The following is a 25,988-nucleotide window of genomic DNA, read 5'->3' on the forward strand; positions in this document are numbered from 1 at the left end:
TTTGATAGGAATATTTATTTAAAGACTTCAATTCTTACAGAAATAGTCATTTTAAATCAGTCGACCTATTGTGGCTTCTATATTTCCTGTTAGAACAGTAAAACTTGTGCTGTCTTGGAGGATCTCTAACCTCAAGAACTGATTTTAAGTAACAGTATGTAGCAATGGACAAATCATTTTTGACTGATATTTAGTGTAATTACAAGCATCATGCAGCAGCAAATCACCCTTATGACAAAATAACAGGTTAATGAATTCGGGCAGATGAATGATTTCAGTTTGTTATCAACTACAGATCTGTTTAAACATGGCTGTATGATTCTGGACAGCATTATTCCTGGCTGAACGATTCTGTCCTCTGAGAGCGAGACAGCCCAGTTTTTTTCTGTTTGATTTACTCTCCCTCTTATTCACATCACTTCAGCCACTGAGTCTGAGAGAGCAATGCTGAAATGAGTCTGACAGAGAAGTGGCTGTGCATAAATGTAGCAAAAAAAACAACAAAAAAAGCAAAAACCAAAATAACACATCAACAATGAAAAGTCAGTCTTCATAACAAACATCTGAAGGCATTGCACAATTCCAAGATTGACCAGTGAGATTTTTAAGGCAAAACAGTTCTCTAAAATACTCTGTAAGTAACACGCAAAGATGTCATTGCACAATAATTATTTGTTTCAAACCACTAGTGCATTTCTGTTAGGAAAAAAAAAACTACACATGCAAACTTAATGCATGCTATAAATAAAACATCAGGATAAAACAGGATATTCATCACAAGCATTCAGTTAAACCACTTTATCGATATATTTTACAGTAAACAGCGTTCATTTTATGTGTGAAGATTACATGGGTGTTCATATGGCCTAGCATGCTGACATACTGCGCGTTGGCAGAGTGACATGGAGGCAGCGATGAGCAGCGGGAGGCAGCGAGGTGTAACCTGCTTCATTAAAGCTGGTTTGTCCACCAGTGCCGCAGGGTTTCTTCTCTCTTTGTTGTCTCCTACACAATAAATGCTTTTGATTGTAACTCCCACACTGGTATAGCCTCAGAGAAACAGTGGTCGGTTTGTCAAGATTTCAAATTCCGCTGGATTCCTTTACAAGCATTTTTTGTTTCCTCATCCTGAGGGCAAAGCTATGCATCCCAAACAGAAGCTCTGCATAATTTCATATCTGTACCGCACAGTATAGAATAATATGGGAGTCAATTCAACATGTGATGTAGCATCGGTCGACAGGGTTTCTTGATGCTGACCTGTTTTTTGATGTTTAAAACATTTTGGCAAATTAAAAATTAATTAACCACTTGCTGAACCCCTCCCTCAAGCAGTGATAGTCTAACAATAGTTTAGTAACCATAACTACGAACATCAAGCTTTGGATTTTTCCACATGTAGAGAAGTGAGAGAGTAGTACTGAAGATTTTAGGGGTCGGGAGGAATTCTGTTTTTTCCAAACTTTCAAAATACAAGAGCAAAAGTGAGGAACTTAGACCTTCATCTAACCAACCAATCAACCTTTGGGGGAGTTAACGCTATCAGCAGACGAATTACTGGGTCCAATGTTCAGCATTTTTACAATTAAGTGCATTTTTAAAAAACTGGCTCCTGATAAAACAATTAAAAAATGTGCTGCTTTTGGCTGTGATGCAGCTTCCTCCCTCTATCTGTAATCACTCTGGGGTCTTGATCAATGTCCCACACAGCTCTATCTGATCGCTAAAAAGCCACAAGTAATAGCCTATATCACTGAAGGACAAATGCTGAAAAGGTCTTTTTCAATAATGACATAAATATAAAAAGATGCTTCAAGATTATTTTGTGTTGGGGTTTGTGTTATTCTAAATTTTGACAGAAAGATCTTTATATTTTACTACTAATGTATATCTTTACCCAGTGTCGGTTGTTGGACTAATCTGCATCAGAATCTGCCCTGAAAAAGCATATCTGTCGACCCCTAACTTACACACATGGAAGTAGAGCGTAAAACTTTACTTGAGATACTAATACACCTGTCAAACACATAATAGGCCTGAGCATTACTTTTGGAGTGTTAACTGAAAATATACTTTTTGAAAATATGAATAAGCATCTTAACCTCCAAACAGGAGATTTGTATATGTACTCTGCCAAGGAACGTGCCAAAGTTATGTGACACTCAGCGTTGCTTTGTCTGTTTGTCTGTCCGCAACATTACTCAAAAATGGACGGAACGGAATCGGACAAAATTTTCAGGGAAGGTCAGAAATGACACAAGGACCAATTGATTATATTTTGGCAGTGATGCAGCTTATAGTCTGGATCCACGGATTTGTTAAAGATGTCTGTATCATTGTGAGATAGCGGCATGGCATCACTGTAACTATGACAACAAGTGAACACTACGTCAGCTGCCTGCTGACGATCACATGATTGTGATCTTACTACAAATCCACTACAAATTTTTTAAAGATTTCATCCATCAGGAATCATACAATGACTGAGCAGAGTGGCTGAGTACTGCGCTTTCTAAGTGCTTTTCTTGTTAGGTTTCTCTTCATCCCACATAGCAAATAATGCTGACTTTGTTGGGGATGTGTTGAGATATCTAGAATTATGTCACTGATTGCCATCGTAAAAATACTGAACACCCCTTTTAGAAGACTGTAGCCGCTACAGGCAGTTATCTTTTCAGTTGGTAAAATCAGTGGCTTTCAGGTAGAAATGAGAAGACTACTTGTGTTTAGTTTTCACTGAAATCAACTGTTTGGAAAATGGCTATCAATGTTAACTATACAGTATAGTGCTTGTGCTGTAAAAGAACAGAAGACTTAGTGGGTATAGCAACAGTATGAGGGGTTTAACAAATGGTAAGCTAGTTTCAATACTGTGCCAAGAATCTTCCATTTTTGGTTTTATTGCTTAATTGGAGAGAATACTGAAGTACGAGAGCCAAGTGTTTTTGGTGGATTCATTTCAAAAGATCCCATACATTTTTGACTATTTCCACACTGAAACTGAAATAATTTATATATTATGAGTGTCTATCACTGTGGTGTATTATGACGAATCTTCAGATAGAAAAAAAAAACAAAATCACAAATTTTCATGTTTCAAATTCATTTTTCTGCAAAGTTTTTGAAAATGTAATATGCAAATTAAATCTAAATTCCCACAACTGTTTGACATCTGGGACATAAAAACACTGTTTCTCTGAAGAAACAAGCAAGAAACCCTTAGTCTTCACACAACCATCGCTGTTATGTAAGTGCCATGCATGTTTCATATACAAATACATGTACGCAATGTACAGTATATACTAGAGTGTGGGTGTGAGATGAAGCTGACATCTTGTCGTGATAAATAAATGAAAGGCCCTGCCTTGTGTTTCAGGAGCAAAGTCACAAAGTCCCGGCAGTTTGCCGTAAGTCAGATCTCCAGAAAACATAAGTATGGTATATGCAGAACAAATATTTACAAGTACATATAAAAAGACTGTTCCTGGTCTTCTGGTCCAGTCTGGTGTTGCTCTGTCTCATACCAGCCTGGAGACCATTGCTACATTGTGCAATTGGACATCCCTACTGTTGTATGGGGTCCCGCCATTAAACGACTATATAGAAGAGTACAAAATCTATCTGACCAATTCTCCTCACATGGAGGGACCCTATTCAGCCAAACTGAATAACAAGTTTTCTGGGATGAGAAGCTACACTATCGGTTTGTCAAATTTGGAAGAAAAATGTTGCTACAGAGTGTATTTGATGAAAAAGTCTACTTTTAAATGTCTTGCACTCACGTCACATACATCATTATCTAACCATGAGCTTATAAAAAAATACAGGCCTGTCGTTCATGATTTAAATATGAATAACTGATGTATAAACATTAATAAGGCCTGTTAGTCATGATTTAAATATGATTACAGGCCTTAGTATAAAATGACATATTTATATGAGCAGTAAAGAAGCAGCATCACATGTACAGTATACTGACCAATACACAAAAAAGGCAAAAAATTTGTACAGTGTATAAACGTCTATGAAAACGTTTTACAAGCAGTTTATAAGTAGACGTTTTAATTAAGCATCATCAGCCAAGAAGGGTATCATGATTTTAAGTTGTGAGTTTAGAAAAATGTTGTAAACCTTTCTTTGTTTTGAATTCTTGACTGAATAGGGCCCTAAAAATTCAGATAAAATCTACAGTATGCAGTACACAGACACAGAGTTTGATCTTCACACACTGACATGAATTACCAGGGACCTCTGGATACGATGACTGATGCTTGTCTGATAGGAAATGGTTTGTGCTTTGCTAAAAGTTCCGCTGTAAAGTTTTAATTTGCCCATCAGTGGGCGTCACAGCAGGCCAAAATTTGTCTAAAAGTGACAAAAGTGCAATTACCTGAAAAACTGGGCTCTGATTATCAAATACTCACCACTGCACTGACTGCAGCTTACTTCTTTGAAGACGGCAGCAGCTGCACTTAGCTTGGACTCAAAGCAGTCACAATGGATTATAATGGTAATCTACTTTTAGAGTTTAAATTTTTCCACAGAAACTTTTCTTTTCTTTTCTTCTAACCCTAACCCAAACACCAACAACTGTAGCTGGCAGTGACAGATGGTTGCTGATGGGACAGAAGGCATTTTGCTCGAAGCAATGACTAATGATTTATTTTATTTATGCATCAGTAATTTTTAAAAGTCAGGGGTAACATTATGGGAAAAAATTGATGTTTTTTCATCAGCATTGTGGATGGGTTTTGATTCTATCTCAATAATTGCCAAGGATTGTAAAATCAGAAAAAAACTTTTTTAAACTTGAAAATTGAAATGATTACATGTAATGTACAGGTCTATCACAAAAATTTACCAAATCTAAGCTGTGATATTTCATCAAAACCACTGTGTTGTCCATGTTTCATATAAAAATTGCCATAAATGAGCAGTGGTTACTGACTAGCTTCTGTAAAAACAAAAAAAACATGCTCCTTGGTGCAAGTAAGAAGCCAGTAGCCACTCAGCTGCAACCAATAGTCATGTTACAAAAAGACTTTTTGGCTAAACTGGGTTGAACTACAGGCTGTGCTTACACAGAGTAGACAGGAGACAACTATGGAAACAAATTACAAATGTAAGTAGTAAAATATCCATAGCTTTTAGAGACACTTAAAAAACAGATGTAACTATAACACGGTTGGCAAGTGAAAACATTTTTGGACATTTTTTCTTTCATTTTTTGTAAAATAACCAATCAAAGGACTTTGACTTTTTTTTGTTTTTTCTCGTGATTTATGGCAATATCTTTTTTAAATCTAGCCATGGCTGTGCTGTTTCCATAGAGGTGCAGGAATTTATTCATTATTTATTTACTATTATTATTACTGCAGTGAAAAATAAACCTACAGTGAGTAAAACAGAGCTAAAAGAGCTAAAAATGCCTAAAAAGTACTTGGGTTCAGAGGGTTATTCTTAACTGTTCAAATTCTAAACAAAGTGTGCTCGTAGGACTCAATATTTACTCAAATGAAAAAGGTAAAACTGGGGAAGAAAACAGGTTTGTCAGAAAAAATATGCAGAGAGCGGTATAGCTGTGTTGATTCCAGCCATGCATGTCGCCATTTTAAAGATCATTCTTCTATAGATGACGCCCTTATTGTTAATCCATTTGACCGCCTTTGTGTGGAAAAGCCATCAGTGAGCACAACACCTAATGGAAACCTGTTTAAATTGCTCTGAAATGGGGGAGAACTGGTGATGAAACAGAGAAGACTGGCTGTGGAATCCACTAGAAGTGCTGTGCTAAGCAGAGAGCAGCTGCTGCCACTGATCAAGTAGCAGGCTACAAAGTACAGAGAGCCACATAGTAAGCATTAAAGGAGACGGATGTTTGAAACTGAAACACAGGTTTTCTGTAGCATATTCTATCTAGGAGATGTTAGCTACATGCTACTCAACCTTAGGGCTTACTGATTTTTACTGGCTTGTACTTTTAGTTACAATACTGTTGGACAACACGGAAGTAAAATCTGCCTTCACAGTCATCACTTTGATCCATGCGGATGGTTATTAAAAGAAGAACAAGTTTGCATTTTTGTCTGATGTTCACTGTTTTCTGTGCACATATTCACAGTGTGTTGCTACCACAAAGGTGTGAGTCACCTGATCTGATAGCAACCAAAGTGCTATAATTCTCAACCTACAGTTTGGCAAACATTTTGTATTCTTAGTGAGAAAGGTAAAACTGTGAACTCTACAGACTTATCAAATATCACTCAACACTTGTTATTTAAACAACTTATTTTTTTGGCAATACTAACAAAGTGAGAGGTAGAGAGACGCAAAACAAAACCAAAATGGAAATGCTTCTGAAGTACAGCATCATTTCATGGAAAAAAAAAGACTCTAAAACGTAACACACAGTCAGGTTCGGTAGTGAGATGTGTGTTTTTGACTTCTGGGCTTGGAGATCCACATTTCCAGAACCCACGGTGGACACGGTGCCAGTGAACGTTGTCTGACAAAAGAGTAAGGCTGGTTTAAGTCCCTGCTGCATTTAATTCGACCAGACTCCCAGGGAGCACAGCTTCCTTTTGAGTCAAGGCAGACTGATGGAGCAGAAGATTGGAGCGTGGGAATATTTCAGGTGGGTTTGTTCATAATGGAACATGGCAGTGGTGATGGTGAGGTGCTGGGAAATCTGTGTGGGAGGGACCAAGCCCTGAGTACAGGACAACAGTGCATGCTTCTCTTAAACTAGCACATGCACCATTTATTTAAAAAAACAAAAAAAAAAACCAAAAGACAAAAAACATATACACTCCATAATGAAGAATGTGGCACCAGGGCCTAACCGTTTTTATACAAAGTCACAACCCCCTGTTTCTGAAGCCGAAAAAATAGGAATCTGAAAGGTTTTCACATTTATTGGTATAAATTTCTTCCTGAAAAACTTCTCCACTCCAGTCCTTAATTTTGTAAACATTTATATATCAAGAAACATGACTTTGTGAAAGATAGAGGAAGCGGAAATAGAAATAGCAAACAGATGAAGAGTGTGTCCAAAAAGAGCCGCCCCAGTTTGGACCCTTTCAGCCTGACAGCTGTGAATGGTCAGTTCATGTTGTGTTCACTCCTCTCGGTGCAGTCAGGTGATCTCACACCACCGCGACCCTTCCAAAGCCCCACCTTTGTCCACTAAAGCTATCGTCTTTTAAAAAGTGGGAGCATCTCACTCGGGGGTTATCCGAATCCGCATCACCGTTCACTGCCAAACATTCCCGAAAGTGCAACATTAGAGAGCAGGCGAAGTTCGCCATGTGCTCAGAAGCTTCCAGTGAAGAGTAGCGAGAAGAAGAAGCTGAGAGAAGAGAGCAGAGGCCAGTAGTGGTGGCTGGCCGGCGTTTGGGTGAGGCCTTGGCATTTAGATTCGGCTTACCCGTCTGGTGAGGAGGGGGTGGATAGCTGGTGGAGGGCAGGGGGTGTAAGGAGGTGGCAAGGGGCCGGGTTTGATCCCTCGGGTCCTCATGTAGGACAGGAACTGGTCGGGGATTTCAGCTAGTACCTCTTTAGCCAGACGAGCCATGCTGAGGATGTGGTTTCCTCGCCTGTCGATGTAGTCTCTGAAAGGAACAAACTGAGAGAGGAAGGAAGGAAAAATTAGACAAATGGAAGCAAGGGAATGGAGAGGAGACAAAGAAAGAGCAGAGGTAGTTACGTAAAATATTTAGCAGGAGAAAGCAAAAGAGAACAGAATGACAAGGACTCAGAGGAAAAGTTGAGGAGTCAGACAGCAGGAAGGAGAGAGAAAACGGTAGACTCAGAACAAGAGCACAGCAGAGGGTCAAGCACCATGACCTTTTCCCATTAATCTTAAATCCCACATTTCTCTGAAGACATTCTGCTGAGCGCACACTCTCACCGCCAGTCAGCCATGTCTTGGGGAATTTTCTGTACCTGCACAATGTCCCTCTCTGCGTATCGTCCTTGGGATGAAATCCTCTCTTCGTCCCCGTCCAGCTCGATCATTTCTGAGGGGGTAAACATATCAGTCACACCCTGTCAGGAGACTTGAACAGCCATGTCAACGCCATGGTGAGTAAACATGACACACAGTTAGTGTGTTTCAATCCGCTGAAGTCATTAGCATGCCACTGGCTTACATTTCCTTGGAGTGTTGACAATGCCAAGCGAGGAATAAGTACACAGAATTTGCATCAGTGAGCGTGAAGCCATGGGGCTGCAAGTTACACATAACAGTGCATGTAGAGGAAGCATGCTAGAATATGTGCAAGCAAAGTCAGTGATGAGCACCACAGGGACATAATGCAACTACGACTTCATAAGCGTGATAATGGTTGAATCCCTTTGACTTTGCAGGCACATTGCTCATCGTGAGTGAGCTTGTTTCACAGCGGGCTGCTCTGTGAATTGTAAACATGAATGTTTTTGCAAAAACACAGGAGGGAGGTGAGGAATGTGGCCATCATCCGTTAAAAAAGGAACAAAAGCACCACCTCTGATCTGACACGTGAAATTTTACATCCACTTCTACTCAGTCTCCATGGAGGAGGGGAGGAAAAATTATGGGGAATGAAAGTGAAGGGTTGAAGGAAAAAAAGGCTGCATATGGAAGGGTTGAATCATGTATGACACGAGATAGGAAACAGAATGAAGGATGATTACTGCACGCTAATAAACACACGAACACACACCCACAGACGAGAGCTGCACACACACACACACACACATGCACGTGACCTTACCATCAAATTCTGCTGGTCCGACCCCGACTATTATAATTGACATGGGCAGAGACGCTGCCTGTAAAGGGTGGGAAGGGACAGAAAATGTGCATCACAAGAAGGGAGCAGCAGCGTTCATTCTTTCACATTTGCTATCTTAAACCCTGCAGACGGTCAGTGACATAATAAATTACTAACTGTATGTTAATTGGAACAAGCCACGGAATGGAAGCTCCATAGAAAAATTCAATACCATTGTTAAGACAGACGGCAATTGTCCAGTTCCATCTGCCCTCTGCTGCCGGTTTCATAAAGCCTCTTGTCGGGCCATTTCTAGAGTTTCTAATTTCATGCATCTACAACTTTGTCTAAATCTCCCAAAGCTTGACAGCTTAAAAATGACTTCCATTTACATCTCCCCCTGCCCCGCGCTTCAGCTGAACTTCTGCACTGCATCGCAATATTGTTTATTAAATCTTAGTCGAGTGGGACAGCAAAGTACAGTTGGAGGCAGGAATGATGAATGAAGGTTTTTTCGGCGTTTCATAACTTCCCATGGTTATTAGATGGATGCCCAAATTGCTCGAGATATGAGGGGCACGGATCCTCCGTGGGCTAGTAAATAATTCCTCTCAAATCGTACTTTACAATAACATTACATCACATGGGGGCATGTGGGAGGAGGAGGGGGAGGCTGGTGGGGCTGTGTGGTGCGCAGCCGAGGATCCAAATATATGAGCCCACCTGTAATCGTTACACACATTAATTCTTATCACTCCTATTAGAGAGCAGCGTTATTAGAGCTGAACGTAGCGGGATTGGAGAATTGCAAAGGGAGATGGGGGTAGGAGGGTAGGGAGGGGTGGCGAGGCTGACCCCGCTCTTCCCTCATTAGTGAATATGAGAGACAGAGAGAAACACTAACAGGCAAAGATAGCAGCCAGATTGCTTTTCGTATCCCCTCTTTTCGTGTTACATATTTGCTGGTTTATTAGGATCTCCAGTGGTTTCCTAATCATAGCTGGACCTCCAGGGCTAGTCCCATGTTTTACAGTAAATTAACTGAGTGAATATGGTCACACACTACATGGGCTGATGCTAATTTCCATTTGGCAACCCACGATGTTTACTACTCAAAGTGTTTTTGAGAAGGCCTTGGCGCCACAAAGGTTTATTTTCAAAATATAGATTGAACAATATAGCATAAATAGAGTTTAAATATGAAGTGCTACTGTACATTGACTATGGACTCCTTGGTCTGTGCCATGTCTGTGATCACGCCGTCAGAGATGATGAGCAGGATGAAGTACTGCGAGCCGTCCATCACTGCTGATGCGTACCTGGCATGATGAAAGACAAGAGGTAAGAGGTCACAAGAATAAAAAAAAAAACAGAAGAAGAAATTCCTCAGATTTAAATTCGAAGCCCCTCCTACAACACTAGCAAAGGTAGTCAAACTAAACGTTTGTTGTATATAATGGTTTGACTGAAGCTCATTATTCTACTATGGGTGAAAAAAAAACACTCGGACTAGTTTGTATTTCTTCAAACCAAAAACAATCATCTGGTGCGTAGCTAAGCCAAGGCTGCAGTATCAGTGTTCACTCAAAATAGTGACAGCTGGAACATTTGCATGCAGGGAGATGAGCCCTGTGATTAAAATGGACAATCCACCAAAACAAAACTACCAGGCCTGCCTGTCTGCACAATGCAAATCCTCAAGAAAACTTTACATTGTCAGTGTGTTACGTTTCTGCTTGGAGGTTGCTGTTTCCTATCGTGAAGGGGATTTTGGAAACAGTATCATGTAGGTTGCAGAAGGAGAAAAGAAAGCTGACATGAGCGGGAAATGGCTGGTCAGACTAGAGGGCATTCAAACCCCCTCACTGCCCCAACCGAGAGTCCTCTTTCTAAGCCATCACTACATCCTCCACTCACCGTGGAATTTGTTGCATTTTGTCCCTTTTTACTTGCTCTGGGTGAAAAACCCTGTGATTGGTTAGAATCTCTTGTCTAGATTTTGCAAATGCCTGACAACGGAGTCAAGAAGTACAGTTTCCTCTCAGACCGCTTAAATGTAAAACTGGTACTTTACAGACCAGTTTATTTGTCCTGAGGAGAAAGTTTATGGAGGCACCAGCTTTATGGAGGTACAAGATGAACTTGATGGAGTAGCTTCTTAACACACGTCTCCATTCAGCAACTACCCTACTAGAAAAACTCTCATATTGGCTTATTACCCCTCAGGGATCAATACAATTAGAGTGTGTTGTATCATCACAAAGTCCTAAAAAATATGTAATCTGTAAAAAAAAATAGCTACAGAAATTACTTTGAATGATTTTTCTTATTTTAATAACATAGTGACAAAATTTCAGTTAATATTTATTTTAATAATCAGAGTGAGGTTTTCTTCAAGGTAGTACATCAAAACTGTCTACTCTCACCCAAAAGCCATTTTATAACCTTTATGTAACCAGGACATCTCTTGATATTTGTTATATTTCTTGCAAGAGTTAGGAAATATGGGAACACTAACAATTTAATACCCTATAGAATATACAGTGATGCAGTAAGTCTCATGAAACACAACCCAATGCAGCACACATCTATTACATTCATTGAATAGGAATATAAAAATTTTATTGGACAACAGTATGATTTATGTTTGAGGTAGACATATATTGTTATACCTGTCTGTTTACTTGCCCTTAGCTGCTGTTTATAGTTGTTTCCTGTTACATAAACCAGGAGTTAAATGTTAGCAATGATGTCACAGGATGTTATTTTCAAAGTATATGTTAAACAACTGTTACGCAAAGCTGTTGGGTGATTGGGAATTTCATGTGACTTGGTGTCACTTTTTAAAGTAATGTCTTCCTGGGTTTTAGTCAGATGCTCCACAGAAGTGAGCAGTGAACAATGCAGCTATTCTCGGGCTGAGTGGGTGGACGGCGCTCGCAGAGGGGAGATGGGGTTTGAAAGCCGATGATGAAAGGTAGGAAAAGTGCTTGTTACAGTCAGTCTTGAAGATCATGAGACAAGATCTGGCGATAATGGATGTCAGGTGGGAGTTGGAAAATACTGTACTACAAAACAGCTGTAACTTTTTTATCTGTTATCTGTGTAAAGTGGAAAAAAGAAACTCAAGCACGTGTTCTTTTGGTACTGCTAGAATTGCATATTGTTTCTTTTAAATATTTAAAACAGTGAAAGTGCATCTGTTGCTTCAATAAAAATTTAACTGCGCTAGGCTTATGTCTCATGAATCAGGTTTAGGTCTTTTTAATACTGAAGCGCTGGCGCATATTTTCTACTTGTGTTCATAGGGGTTCATTTTCTTCTTGTCTGTGAAATGATGGCAAGTGTGACATTTACTGTTATTTACAGAGTTCTCCTGCACTGCAAGGCCGCCCATCAGTCATCGAGCAGACTGGTCACCTTATAATCCTCATGATCACTGCACATAACCAAACCACCACAGTGAGCATGGATTCATCTTAGGTGACGGAGCTATTATCACAATCATTTTCATCTCCTCCGTTTGCTTCACAGGTCACTGTACAGGAGTCCACACACGCAAACACACACAGAGCTGGAAATTCCCCAAAGCTTATTGATCTAATAGGAATTTTTCCTGCAGAACTGCAAATTTCGTGGTGACATTGTACTCAGTGACATTTTTGTGAGTCAGCCCACGTGCTCCACATCCCTGGCTGTGATTATAGTGGACCTACCTGGCCACATGGTTAATAACAGGGGAGAAGTGGGTGGGTCCGTAGAGACGCACAGATTTGAGGCTCTGGTAATAGGCCTCCATCACCCCCTCGATACCGTTGCAGTATGGGTTCTGTGGATTACCGTTCTGCACAAAAACAGAAAGACAAATGTATGGATGAGTCAAAAATAACGTTTGATGCCTGTTTCTCTGTTATTGATTCAGCTTTTATATGATGAATGAAATCAGTTATGTTTTATGGATGAATATTCTTAACAGATTTTATTGTGGCAAAATGTAGTCTAAATACAAAATGTCTTTTATTTTTGTAACAAATGAAAGTACATATTATTAAGTGGGAATATATAATCACGAGAAAAAAATAACACCAAGTATTACTTGGTCTGCTGTCAGTAGAAATGCTGTTAAATCAGTGGAAATATCAGCTGCAACACAGTAGAAGCGTTTTGCTGCTAAATGAGCAGGAGACAGATGGTAGGCTCTTCTTCTTGTGTACTACGGCAAATAAGGTGATATTAGTTTGATTTTATTCCTGTGATAGACTAGTGATCTGTCCAGGTGTCCCCTGCCTTCACCTTAAGTCAGCTGGGATAGACTCCAGCCCCCCTGTGACCCTAATGAGGGTTAAGCAGCATATAGATAATGGATGGATGAATAGTCTGATTCTCTTGTGCCTGAATTTGATTATGCTTCAAGGCCACTTCTGGAAAAAGTAGACTTTATTCAGAAACATTTTATTTCCAGTTTTGCTGTTGGTCTGCAGTGATGTATCTTCAGTACCGATGGCTAACAGTTAGTTTACATACAGTGTCACCTTCACTGATTAAATGCCAGCCAGCTAATACTGTGAAAAATGTGTTAAATATATTCAAGGGCAGTTTCAGCATCTTGTTCACATTACGTTTTTCAGCATACATGGGACCTATACACAGTTAAAACCATGCATCAACGTTAAAATGAACTGAACATGCTATAATTTGTTTTGATATATAGAGATAGTGTAGCTGATGGAAATATTTAAAATATCATCACCCTGAAGGATGAAAAAATTATAAAGCATTTGTTTTTATGAGAAAAACCACAATTTATTTTCAGAACGAGCATGTTGTGGAAGGAAATTGCAGGATAACAGGGTAACACACAAGCACACTAAAAGCCCATAACTAAATGGCCATAACATCAGTAATACTCCAATATTATCAAAAAATATTAGGCAGTGAAAGAGGCACTAAAGGGCTGCAAACCCCTGAGGAAGTGAAATCCAAGCTTACACTAAAAATATTACACATATTTTAGGGAAATGTTGACAGTTTATTTCTTCTGCAGCACATTTTCAACAACGAACATCCTGAGGCAAGCCATTTCCCATTTTTATTGCTGCACAAGAAGTTATAAAAATATATAACAAAATGATAATTTGTCTTGGGATAGATTTGTCTAATAGAAACTCATCCACTGGCTTCCAAAGTAAACTTTTGTTTTAGGATGCTAAACCAAAGTTGTGACTATGTTTTTGTGTCTCCCACATTCTTTGAGTAATACTCAAACTGATGTCTGGTTGGCCGCATTCAAGACACCTAAAAGAAAGTCACAAAAAAGAAAGAATACATTATTTAAGCTGCCCATATGTTTGAGCTTTCTAATTATCTCAGTATGAAAGCATCTTGACTAACTCTGCTTGGTTACCCAAGAGTACAAGCGGTGCACACGAGACTGCTTTGCTTTCTAAATGGAGCTTGCATAATTACGTCGGATTCAGTGGTGGTCTTCTCCCACTGCGACTGCACAGCTGTAGCCTTCCTCTTTAAGAGCTGACTAAGTTGAATCCTTAATGGTTAGATTAATGCATATGTGCCTTGTCTGAAGGTTCAGTGCCTCTGGGGAGGCAGTTACCCATCGCTGAGCAGCTGTAATGGCTGTAAACGCCTCTGGAGCAACATCTGGAGGTGAGAGTAGACCAGGAAGAGGATTATGGATGGCTGAGGAGTGGTCAGAGTGTCTGCAGCCCCAGAGCACTTGACCTTGGCAGAGTTTTAAGGACCCATGGGTGGCTGGAAGGGCGGGTGGAGGATGAGAGATGGAAAGTTGAAACAATGCATGGCTGAACGCTAATAGTGCTGCATGAAGGACAAGAATAATCCCGATAATACAGGTGTAACTATGAGCACTAAACTATAGTAGAAATAGCTGGCTTTATGTTTTTAACCAGCTCGTTTGGCTTCCAACACCACAGTGTGTGTGTGTGTGTGTGTGTGTGTGTGTGTGTGTGTGTGTGTGTGTGTGTGTGCAGGCTGGATGCATTTGTTCATGTTTTTGAACAGCAGCCTTGACCACCCACCAGTGCACCGTTGCCTGTAATCGTTCATGGGTGTATGACATTGCCTGCTGTGTGTTTTCAGTTTACTTCTACAAGTTTTTTTTAAACATAATTCCAGTATAACTTCATGTTTACATCTCGCTTCATGAAACATGCAAGATGCTTTTGCTCCTACAGTGACTGACAAGCTCTTCCAGCTGGCACACTGGATGCTAAAGGTTTCACAGCCATATTTAACAGTAGTTTCAAACTAAGCCAAACCTGAACCTTTTGCACTGCAACTCCTAAACACAATGGTGTTGAAAATCAACACTGCATTTCACGAAGCAGTCACAAAGCAAACCTATTTATTTCCTTTAGTCAAAAATGTCGATACAGGTTTTACATAAGACAATGGTTATCTCAAGCAAATGTTGCATTAATTGGAAGAAAATTTGTTGCAGATGTTCCGTGTTTCCCAGAAGAATCCAAAACACTTTGGTGACCTGCTAACTCTTACTTCAGTTTTTCATTATCAAATAATTCCTCATCTGCAAACAGATTGGAACAATTAGTAGACATTTATGGCTCCCAAATAATGAGACTTGGGTCACTGGTGGTCCTCATAAATGTTTAACTTTTATCACAATTAGGTCTAAATTTTATTTTGCCCGATACTTTGGTTTATGACATAATGCCTGAAAATGTAATGTAATCTATATCAGTTTCACCATATATATGTATAGTTTTCATACAAACAAAACTCTTTGTGGTAAACATGAAACCTGCTAACTATTAGGATCTTAGCACTGTTGTTTCCAACATGTTGACATCTTTGATAATTTACAATCTCAGAGAGCTGCTAGTGTGAGGGTAGAATCTTGTTCCATTTGTGTTTTTTTACTTGCAACACCACTTTGTGAAAGCTTTTAGCACCGTTAGCACTGGATAAACAGTGCCACCTTCCTGTTTTGTGCCACCCAACTATATATTGATATGCTGTAAATCAGTGCTGCAATTGTCTGCCATCTCTGACCTGTTGGAGGCATAGAAAGTGACAGTTGTCTTCCTGTGTTTGTTTCATTACAGCGCTCATATGGAATTAATGAATAATGTGAAGAATGTTTTATTTAGGTTTGTGCAAAATTTAAGTATTTATATATTCTGTGCCTCTGAATGAATAAATGGAGACATATATATTCATATGGATGGGTGAAAATTGTCTTCTTACCAGGGCAAACTCGTGAGAGACCCGTCCGTCTGGGGGAAGCTTGGCTCCGAAGCCCAGTGCAGGAAACATCTTGTCGCTGTCATAGTCCTGGATGATCTCTCCGACAGCCCGCAGCGCCATAGCATAGTCATTCAGCTGGTATGGGCTCATGTAATGGAGCGAGGTGGGCTGGGACGGGTTGCCTGAGAGCCGAATGGTGCAACACAATAAAACACACATCAGAGTCACGCTGTAATTACGCCTGCTACCCCTGGGCTGTGACTCATATTAAAATGGAAATAAGGGGAGTGGGTGGAAGGGGTTAAAAGGTAGACTGTAGTTTTAGTCACACAAACCAGAAGGCTGTTCAAAGGAACAGCTGCTCTGGAGGCAGAAATAATCTAACTGGTTGCCTTAGTGTGAGTTACTGTAACCTTAAGGTATAGATTAGTAACAAGAAAGTCTCTACAGCTAGTAGTGACCTGCTGACACCTACAAATCTTCCATCCAACGGCTGCAAATGAATGAAACAAGCAAACATCACTAAGAATTGATGCAGGGTCAAAGGCTTTTTTATGCAAATAATAAAAAAAAAAATCTCTGGCTTTAGTCTTGACAATTAAAAATAATAACAAAGAATGATAAAAATGGTAAAAACAAAAGTCTAGCTTCATTTGCTGAGTCTTTATTATCAACATAAAAAAAGGAACAAGAAAAATAAATGCACGAAAGCAGATCAAAAAATTATAACCACAGTGATGACATTAAAGGATGCGGTCAACACTAGAGCAAAACCAAAACCAGCATTGTTTCAGTTTTCCTCTACAGACTCTGAAACATCTATGTCCTATCTGTAGCATTCAGCCCCAAACCCAATTAGCTCTTTCTGATTATGTAAATCTTTAAAAATGGGTCTGACACATATAGTTTTATTTTGTAAATGGCTCAGTAATTTCCTAAAATAGTTGTTCATTGTAGTTTTAGCAACTGTTACTCAAGCAGAAACAAAACCGTGTATTTGTTAGATATTATTTTCAGCTCCACATTAATATACATCTAATGGGCTTGTGAGTATTGTCAACAGCAGTACGACATATGGAGCTATGAATCCCAACACCTACAGTGTGTGTTGATGCAAATGAAGGAATATGTCATATAGATCAACTGTGTGACTCAATGCAATGTTTTAAATATCGTTTCGACAAAATGGTGCTCTAGACCACAAACGTGATATATTACCCTGAACTTACAAAGACAATGCTTTGTTTAGGATCAGTTGATTCAAGTTCAAAAAGGAAACACATAAGGGCTGCTTAATGCAATATCACAAAAGCTATGAGATAATTGTTACATTTCCTGTACAACTTCTGCAAGTAGTTTGCGAATATGAGAAAAACTAATGCAAATATAATGCAGATAATGTAATTACATTACTAATATTGCTAATATTTCAGCCACTCTCCAAAATGGGAATGTGAGAAACTGATCTGATGACAGTACAGAAAGTCAACCATTTCTCCTGTGACATAAAAATGTCTCCAAAATTGTATAACATATATTAACTCTCTAAATCATCTCTTGCTAAGATAAGAAGATCAATCATCTGTGACAAAGTCTCCTGTGCCGAACAGCTAATTTTGTTTGTTTGTCGTTTACCAGATGTCACTGATGAATGTACTGTTATTTACCTGTGGTGCTTCACAACAATAACAATATGAAGTGGAAATGTAATTTGAAAAGTGTGGGTGTAATGACTTTCTGTCAGCACAGAAGCACAAACTTTACAAATTGAAGCTGATAAAGAACATCAAGCTGAGCTCAGAAGTTTAAAACCAGAGATAATGCTTAAATAACGGTCCGAATTTTAGCTGCTTTTTTCACTGTATTTGAAATAAAGGAGGGTGAAGCGTCATTAGAATAAGTTCAACTGACTGATCACGTAGGAGTTCACATCATATAAAGATGTGATCTGATCGTTAACCACCAAGTTTTATCTGTTCGATACGCTTGAGGGATTTCATTATTAAGAGCAAAGCTTTAAACACTTACCATTTGATGCTGTGAAATCAATTGCCACTGTGAAATTAATCTGAGTCCTGCAAAAAGAAAATAAACCACATAAGAAGAAACATGGAACCATCAATCAGGCCAGATTATACCACAGCAAGTTTCAAAGCATGCAGCAGCGAGCAATTAAGTGGCAGGTTATCGGCAGCTGTCTGTCTAACCTTGGAGCTGAGCGATAACATGCCGCTGTAATCCTCTCAGCTGAGCCTCTGTAGTGTCTAAACTACTAGCGGCAAGTGACTAAGGATTTACCGATGACAGTAATGTCGGGGTCTAATCTAGAATCGTGTACTACCAATTACTGCGAACCTACCCGCCTCTGATGTAGTCCAGGAAGGACAGCTCAGTGTCCACCAGGCAGGACAGGAGGGTGACCTGAAGCCAGACAAGTATGGAAGGTAGATAAAAATTGAATTGTGAGTCTGTTAATGTAGCTCTTGATTCTCAGATTACTTGTTTCAAGTGGCTGTTTTTATTGTAGGTTGCTGAAAACACTGATCAAGTTGGTGGCGCAGACAACATGCTGTCCTGTCGCATGAGTTTGGCTTCACTGCAATTAATGCTGTTAGATCACTCTAACTCTGATTTAGGACGGCCCCAAAAATGTCTGTCAGGACATAAAATAAGTAGTTTTCTCCAAAAAAGTCATTTGCAACATGGTTTACTTGAACTGAAATTATGAATTAAAAAAACAAAACAATTTAATTACACTTACAACCTCAGACAACTTAAACACATAGAGGGTTGACTGAAATAGCTGAAATATTGAAAATGAACTGGCTAATATTTTGATAATTAATTAATTAATTATTTAGGCCACAATTCAAGCAGAAATGCTGAATGTTTCCTAATTCCAATCTCCCAGTTCTCTGCTGCTTTGACTGGTTTTTCCATCATTCAAAAAAATCTGAATTTCAGATTGATAGTCTGGAAAAACAAGACTTTTGGAAATGTCTTATTACACTTTGGTACATTATTTTTAACAAATATTTTCATTTTTATTTTGACAAAAAAAAATCTTATTCTAAGAGGATCAGATAGTGCTTTAGTTGGATGCAGGCTCATGTTTTGGGACAGTAAATAAAGAACTTAAAGAGACAGAAAAGAAGGAAAGCTTTTTGAAATTGCATAAAAGGATTGCCAGGTTTCATAACATATAGACATGAGCATCTTAAAGTAAATCCCATACTAGCATGTTCAAGGGCAGCATAGTGAAGAGTGTCCTTAATGACTGAATTTATTTTGTTTAAACATTTTCTTATATTTTATTTACCAAACAGCTTCAACTGGTATATTAATCAGTGAAGTAAATTATTTTTCCTCAACAGATATTACATAAATCAGTTTTCTGTATGATTTTTTCTTTCTGGGGAGCAGAAGAAAATTAGACTACAGGATATAGTAGGATTTTGATGACAGAAGGAACAAGCATAATTTTAGCACACATATTCTCACCATCAAAGGCAAAGAAACACCGAAGTAGGAGTGAAATAATTTAGCTGGCGGCTGATTTTATTTAAACCAAATTGAATCATCACAAGTGAGTTGAGAGAGAATGCAAACAGAATGTGTCTGAGACAACCGGGAACATTTGAAGTGCAAAAGTTAGAATAAATTATCACTTGTGTTATTTTAGTATCAAGTACAGAGTGTCAGGTTCAGAATAAATATTAAAAGCTTCATAAACCTTGAATAGCAATCTGGAATTAAGCAGCAAGTGTTAAAGTTCAGTCTTCAAGTCACACTGGAAAATTATGACAATAATACAATCATAAAATAAAACAGTAAAAACTAACCGTTCCTGAGTTCAAGTACTTTTTCTTCTTCTTCCCTTTCTTCTTTGGATTTAGCACCTGCGGAGAAACCATGAGCTTGAATTCATTTTATTGTCTCAGCGACACAATGGCAGCAAGACTTCTTGACTCATGCCTTCTAATTCATGTAATTTAATCAACCCAGACTATTCAACAGCATTAAACTAAATGCGTTCTTAAAATAATAAATACTCTATCACCTCATTACACTCAGTGTAATTAGAGAATTAGCATTGCTCAATCCAGAACAAGTTCAAAAAAGTGGACACAACACTGATCTGATGAGTTGATGATCACAGGTTACATCACACGACTGGAGAGCAAAGAACCATCTCTTACTGATCAAGTGATTCAGGTTGCGATTCATAAGCAGCTTTACTGACTCTTAACCTTCACTGATTTATGGTTTACTTAAACACAGCTGACGGACTGGTCAGTGAACCTCTCTGAGCACAAGAAGATGGCACAGAAGTCAGTCTTTTGAGGAATCAGTAGTAGCATAATACTATCATACACTGCATGTCATAGAGTATCTCAACTAGAACACAGCATCCTGGTAAAGAATCATAAGAATCGGTAAATAGTTGCTGGCACATTCCTCCAGGTCAGCATGCGCAGAACAGTTTCAAAAAGTGACATTTTTTACATTTTGCATAAGATCTCCAAGTCAATAAAGAACTGCTGAGCTGAACTGTATGAGGTGGTAATGTATTCCCAATGGAGAGAAATCCAGTGGGATAAAATCAGCTCACCATGAGGAAAGCTCTGGGAAATGTTGGGTGTGGTCAGACTCTGAACAAAATTTAAATCAAGCGAATCAAAACAAATTAATAAAAACATTTGCTCCACAATATAGTAGCATTCAGTCAAGTGTTTTATATTAAATATGTTATTTGAAGGAGGCTTTGGCAAAGGCTTCTTTAATGAGTTGTTTTCTCTTTTTTACATGGTGACATCTTAATTCTTTTATAGTGAATTTCTGCAACTTCTTGTAACCTTCTCTATCACCTTCCACTAGTTTGCAACTGACCTTGAGCTAATGAAGTGTATACTTGCTCCTAAGTCTTCCTCTTCTGTTAACCTAAATAAATATTAGTTTTCACTTCAAGTACATCTCTCCTTATTAAGCTTTTGGCAAGTAACATTAGCATTGCAGACAACTCATCTCTCAGCCCTCCTCTGAGCACAGCTTTCAAGAACTGTGCAGAGAGAGCAGCTCCGTCACCCTAAAAATACGTTCCTACCCAGCTGAATCGCATACTCAGTTGTTTTTGAGGAAAACCTATTTTATGACGGATTACATTTGTTTGTGACGCATCACAAATTCCTTTCAAATCAACATATCTTTGCTTTACTGTCACTCCAACCAATCATGTAGATTGGTGAGATGCGGTGGGATCTATTACTCTGGTGACCCAGAGAATGGAAGAAAAGCTTCAAACATGTTTTGAAAGGGTTGAATTTTAACCAAAACGTGCTATTTTCCAAAAATTAACCAAGTAATTTTGGTGCTGACACTAACATGTAGTTATCAATGTGGAAGTGTCAGCCAAAGCCTGATATTTTTCTAAACCTAACCATATAGTTCTGGCGCCTAAACCATACCAAGCCAAAAGTCATCAGAACATTAAGAATAATAGCATACAAACTCCAGCCTACTGGGTGAAAGTCCTGCTTTGGGCTTATGCCACCATCCTGACTTATTACATGGACATAGTGGCTCCTTCAAACTGAAACTCTTTCATATTAGGTTACAGTCTAAAATGCAGATTAGTTGTATAAAAGTGTAAGTTTTGGCAGACACTGTTGCCTAGAGTCTCACTTTTGCGCGTTAAATTTCTAGTTATTTTCTGACTGACGACTTGCAAATGCAAATTTTCACTTTCTGGATGCCTTATTTTTACTTCATGCTTCTTGTCAGAAAATGCATCCACATTGTGCAGATCCACTGCATGGACTACTTCACGTATGTAGGAGGTCATTTTGGGACAAGCGACAAGACCAGTTGTCTGGCCTGCAGTTTCTCCAAGGGGTGTTTGAGGGTTAGGATTTCATTTTTGAGTTAAAATTGGAGCTGGGGTCAGGTTTGGGTTAGGTCTGGGGACGAGAGAATAATAAAGCCTCTCAAGTATGATAGTGCAAGTGTGTGCGTGTGCGTGTGTAGAATATCACCTCATAGATGTGAAACTGTGACTGGCTTCTGGACATTTCCCTGTAGCTGGTGCTGAACTCGCCGATAAAGTCGTGGCTGTAAAAACCAACAAAGAGTCACATTTCATCCTGACTGAAAAAACCCTACATATATCACAGTGAGAAAGACCTCTGGGAAGCAGTGTTAGAAAAAAGCAAAGAAGCATTCATAATGGCACAAAAGCCTGCTTGAGAATAACAAATTATATTCATTTATTTGTGTATTAGTGTATTCACATTATCTGTAAAGTCTTCTTCAAAGTACAGGAGTATCACTAACAAGCTCCTTGGTTACTGGAGGTGTGGGCGTAGCAACCAATTTTATAATTTCATGGAGATAATCAGTGCAGTTGGAATCAAGGTCAGATATTAATGGGAGCTCAGGGCAAAATGCCCTTGAAATGTCAAAAACTGTCTGTGAAATGAACAATGAAGGGGCAAACCGTGCCCCTGAGTACTGGGAATTCATTTGCTTCAAAAGGCAAACAGTATCTTTATTCCCCGACTGATGCTATGGCGCTAACTATCAAAGGACCATTCAAGCAATACTAATAGCCAGTACATACTTAAAATAACAGGGAGTTGTCACATGTAATGCTCTACAGTGATATTTTCCCACAGTATCTACTCAAACTATGACAAAAAGGAGAGTGCATAAGGACAACTATTTTAGAGCAAGATATGTGAGAATAATCCCAAAAGCCTTTCCCTACTTTGCACATATGCTCAGATGTTGTCAAGGCAGTTTGTATTTTTTTAGCAGCATACAGTAACAGTGTTACTGGGTATATGTGGCACTTTTAATTCTTAAAATGCTATTTAGATTTAACAGGTTCAGTTCAATAATAACAGTGTACAGATGCATGGACCATCAGAAATATGGTGCAGTAAAGTCATTATTGCTTTAGCATACACAAAAGCATTGCTCTCTCACCCTCCATCTCTGTCCCAATCGTATACCTCCACCTTAATGCTCCTGCAGGGGGAAAAAAGAGGCGAGAAGGGGGGAGAAATTCCATTAAAAAACCAATCAGCAACACAGATTTATTGTTTTTCTGCCTTAAGAGCTGACAACTGGTCTGTGGAAGGCTGGGGTCCTACAAGGACCAGTCTACATAACAAGAAGGCACTTACAAGGCTGTTATCTGAAGGTAGTTAGCATTATTAAATTCTGTTGTAACCCACACAAATAAGAATTACAAAGCACTTAGAGAATGCAGACCTCCACCACTAGTTTTTTAGATCTATTATAGAATGACAGACCAAGTTTTATCCTGCTTTTCACAAAGATACCGATGGGAAAGATGACCGTTTATGACCTGTAAGCTCCAGACTTTTGGGTAATCTGATCTCTCAGGACGGCTGAGTGCAGAATTGGTTGTGTAAAGCTCAAAAAAGCTCTGTACACAACAACAAACTCTGACACAGTAACTTCCCTGTCTTCCACCTGTTCATAAACTGTTTCACCACAGAAAACCCAACATTGAACTATACAGTGGATAATACAGTTCTGCTCTCATCACCATGGTACAAAGGCAACTTGTGACCAACAGGATGGCCAGGACATGATCACCAGAGTCTTTGTAGACTCTGTGGGGTGATTCTGAGTATTCTGTGAAACACATGGAGAGGACATTGATGGTGTCACTGATTGTTTCGCTGTCATTAACTTGTGTGTGGACGGTTTAAGTGGAGCAGAAAAGCTGAAGGAAAGTAGAGACTCAGAAAGGTTGAAGATGGAGGAAAATTCAGGGGAACAGGATAAAGTATGTCTGCAATGGCTTGAGAACTATCCCTGGGTTTGAGGCCAGAAGATGGGAACAACAGATGGGACTAAGTAGGGCTAGTGATTGTGACCTCCAGCTCAGACTCCACTCTTAAACACAACCTGGTGGTCTTAGTTGATCAGGTCAGGAGCAACCAAATTCGCCTTGAAATGTGTGAGACAGCTCTGTGGTGTTCCCTGGCACCCGTTCAACAGCAGCCTGCACCTGCAGTGAGACCCTGACCTTTGGAAATCCTCTAGCTTGGTTCCAATAACAAAAACAGCATGTCCATCTGGTTAAAACGAGTACAGACCTCGCATATTATGATGAACATGGAGACACTGGTCTTGGAACATCTCTGACCCCTGGTGAGATCCTTGCTTGACCAGTTTGCCTATTGGCTACATGATGGTGTGGACAGTGCAATTATTTACATGCTGTAGACGGTTTACACCCAGTTGGACACGGTAAATAGCACTGTGAGTCTTTGATTTCTCCAGTGCATTCAATACAATTCGACCTGCACTGCTGGGGACGAAGCTAGGGGAGATGCAGGTGGGCTCCAGTATGATAGCATCAGGAAGACCAGAGTTGTGAGACTTAAGGACTGTGTAGCAGGGAAAGTTATGACCAACACAGGAGCTCCTCAGAGGTCAGTATTGGATCCTTTACTCTTAACATTTTACATCAAAGATTTTAGAGTCAACTTGGAGTCTTGGCAGGGGCAGGGGAAGCAGAATACCAGGAGGTAGTGTGGCAGGAGCCCCCTGGTGATCACAGTAGCTAAAACCAAGAAGCTGGTTGGAGGCTTTGACAGAAGAAGGGCTTCATGTTTTCTATCTATCTATCTATCTATCTATCTATCTATCTATCTATCTATCTATCTATCTATCTATCTATCTATCTATCTATCTATCTATCCATCTATCCATCCATCCATCCATCCATCCATCCATCCATCCATCCATCCATCCATCCATCCATCCATTTTCTTCCATTTTCTTCCATTTACAGAGTCTGGTCATGGTGGCAGCAATTGAAGTAGGGCATTCCTCTCCCCAGCAACATTTTCTATCTCCTCCCGGGGGATCCAAAGGCTTTCCCCCTGTGAGTTCTGGGTCTGCTCTAAGGACTCCTCCCAGATGGATGTGCACAGAAAACCGCCTAGAACGCGTCCAGGAGACATGCTAATTAAATGCCCAAACTGTTTCAGCTGGCTTCTTTCGATGACATTGATACTGATGTATGTTTTTAAGTGTAATTTTTATTATATCAATGCTCTTTTGTCAATGGAAGGCCACACCTTGTATGCCAACTCTTCCACAACTGGTGTGTGAATGTGTGTGTGCGATGGCCGTGGTGAAAGAAACACACTGCAAAGTACTCTGGAACCCAAGTTTAAAAAAAGGCATTAAATGTGGCCCATTTACCATGTACAAAATATCATAGTCTAACTTCTGTTTCACTCTGACTTTTTGAGCTCTGCTGTGTAAATATAATTTTCACTTATATTTTAATTTTTGTTCTGTATATTATTATTGTTTCTGTTTCATGGTAAATATTTCTTAAGTGTTTGTTGGTGTGGTTGCTACTTTACCTGTCATAGTCTCCATTACACAGCGCTCTGACAGGAATTTTAAAAGCCTGCCACACTGGATCCAGAGTATTCTTCACCACTTCTGTTTTGTGGCAGATGGTAAACCTGTGAGACATACAAAGCTGAAATGATGAAAAATGCCTCTAAAATTGAAAAACATGGCCCTATACACCTCTTTTCTTTGTTATTAAAGGGAACATAATATAAAAAGTATTTCATGAAGCTTGATCTAGACTGGCTCTTTGTAACCACGGCGTGCTGCTGTTATACCCTGCAGCGGAACATTTAGGCTGCATCAGTAAATACACAGCTGCACTAAAAGAGAATGTGTTAAGTGCGAGACACTGAAGTCGACTTGAATAAAAGCATCTGCAGGGCAAAGAGACTGCGACCTCCACACAGTTTTCACTTAACTCCATCTTATCCATCCCTTCACCCTTTATTTCCGTCTTGTCATCTCTGTCCTATTATCTCTGCTCATCCCTCCTTCTACTGCATTTTCTTGTTGACGGATGGATGGCTTAAGTCACATATGCAACACCCAGCATTATATAACATCGCATAGGCAGTTTAGATC

The 25,988-nt window shown here is 39.4% G+C and overlaps 1 protein-coding gene across 1 annotated transcript in view; it reads right to left on the reverse strand.

The window, feature by feature from the left end:
* Nucleotides 1–25,988, reverse strand: part of LOC111571170 (copine-8-like) — a 77,552-nt gene continuing 51,564 nt past the window's right edge. The window contains exons 9-20 of the mRNA XM_023274251.3: nt 25,412–25,516; nt 22,983–23,024; nt 22,031–22,106; nt 19,841–19,897; nt 18,358–18,419; nt 18,027–18,073; nt 15,999–16,180; nt 12,470–12,597; nt 9,970–10,072; nt 8,754–8,811; nt 7,945–8,018; nt 1–7,624 (exon numbers count right to left, since the gene is read on the reverse strand). Coding sequence (XP_023130019.1) covers nt 7,412–7,624; nt 7,945–8,018; nt 8,754–8,811; nt 9,970–10,072; nt 12,470–12,597; nt 15,999–16,180; nt 18,027–18,073; nt 18,358–18,419; nt 19,841–19,897; nt 22,031–22,106; nt 22,983–23,024; nt 25,412–25,516 — 1,147 coding nt within the window. The 3' untranslated portion in view covers nt 1–7,411. The remainder of the gene's footprint in view (nt 7,625–7,944; nt 8,019–8,753; nt 8,812–9,969; nt 10,073–12,469; nt 12,598–15,998; nt 16,181–18,026; nt 18,074–18,357; nt 18,420–19,840; nt 19,898–22,030; nt 22,107–22,982; nt 23,025–25,411; nt 25,517–25,988) is intronic.

This window comes from Amphiprion ocellaris, chromosome 3 (assembly GCF_022539595.1).
Source record: "Amphiprion ocellaris isolate individual 3 ecotype Okinawa chromosome 3, ASM2253959v1, whole genome shotgun sequence".
In the NCBI taxonomy this organism is placed as follows: domain Eukaryota; kingdom Metazoa; phylum Chordata; class Actinopteri; family Pomacentridae; genus Amphiprion; species Amphiprion ocellaris.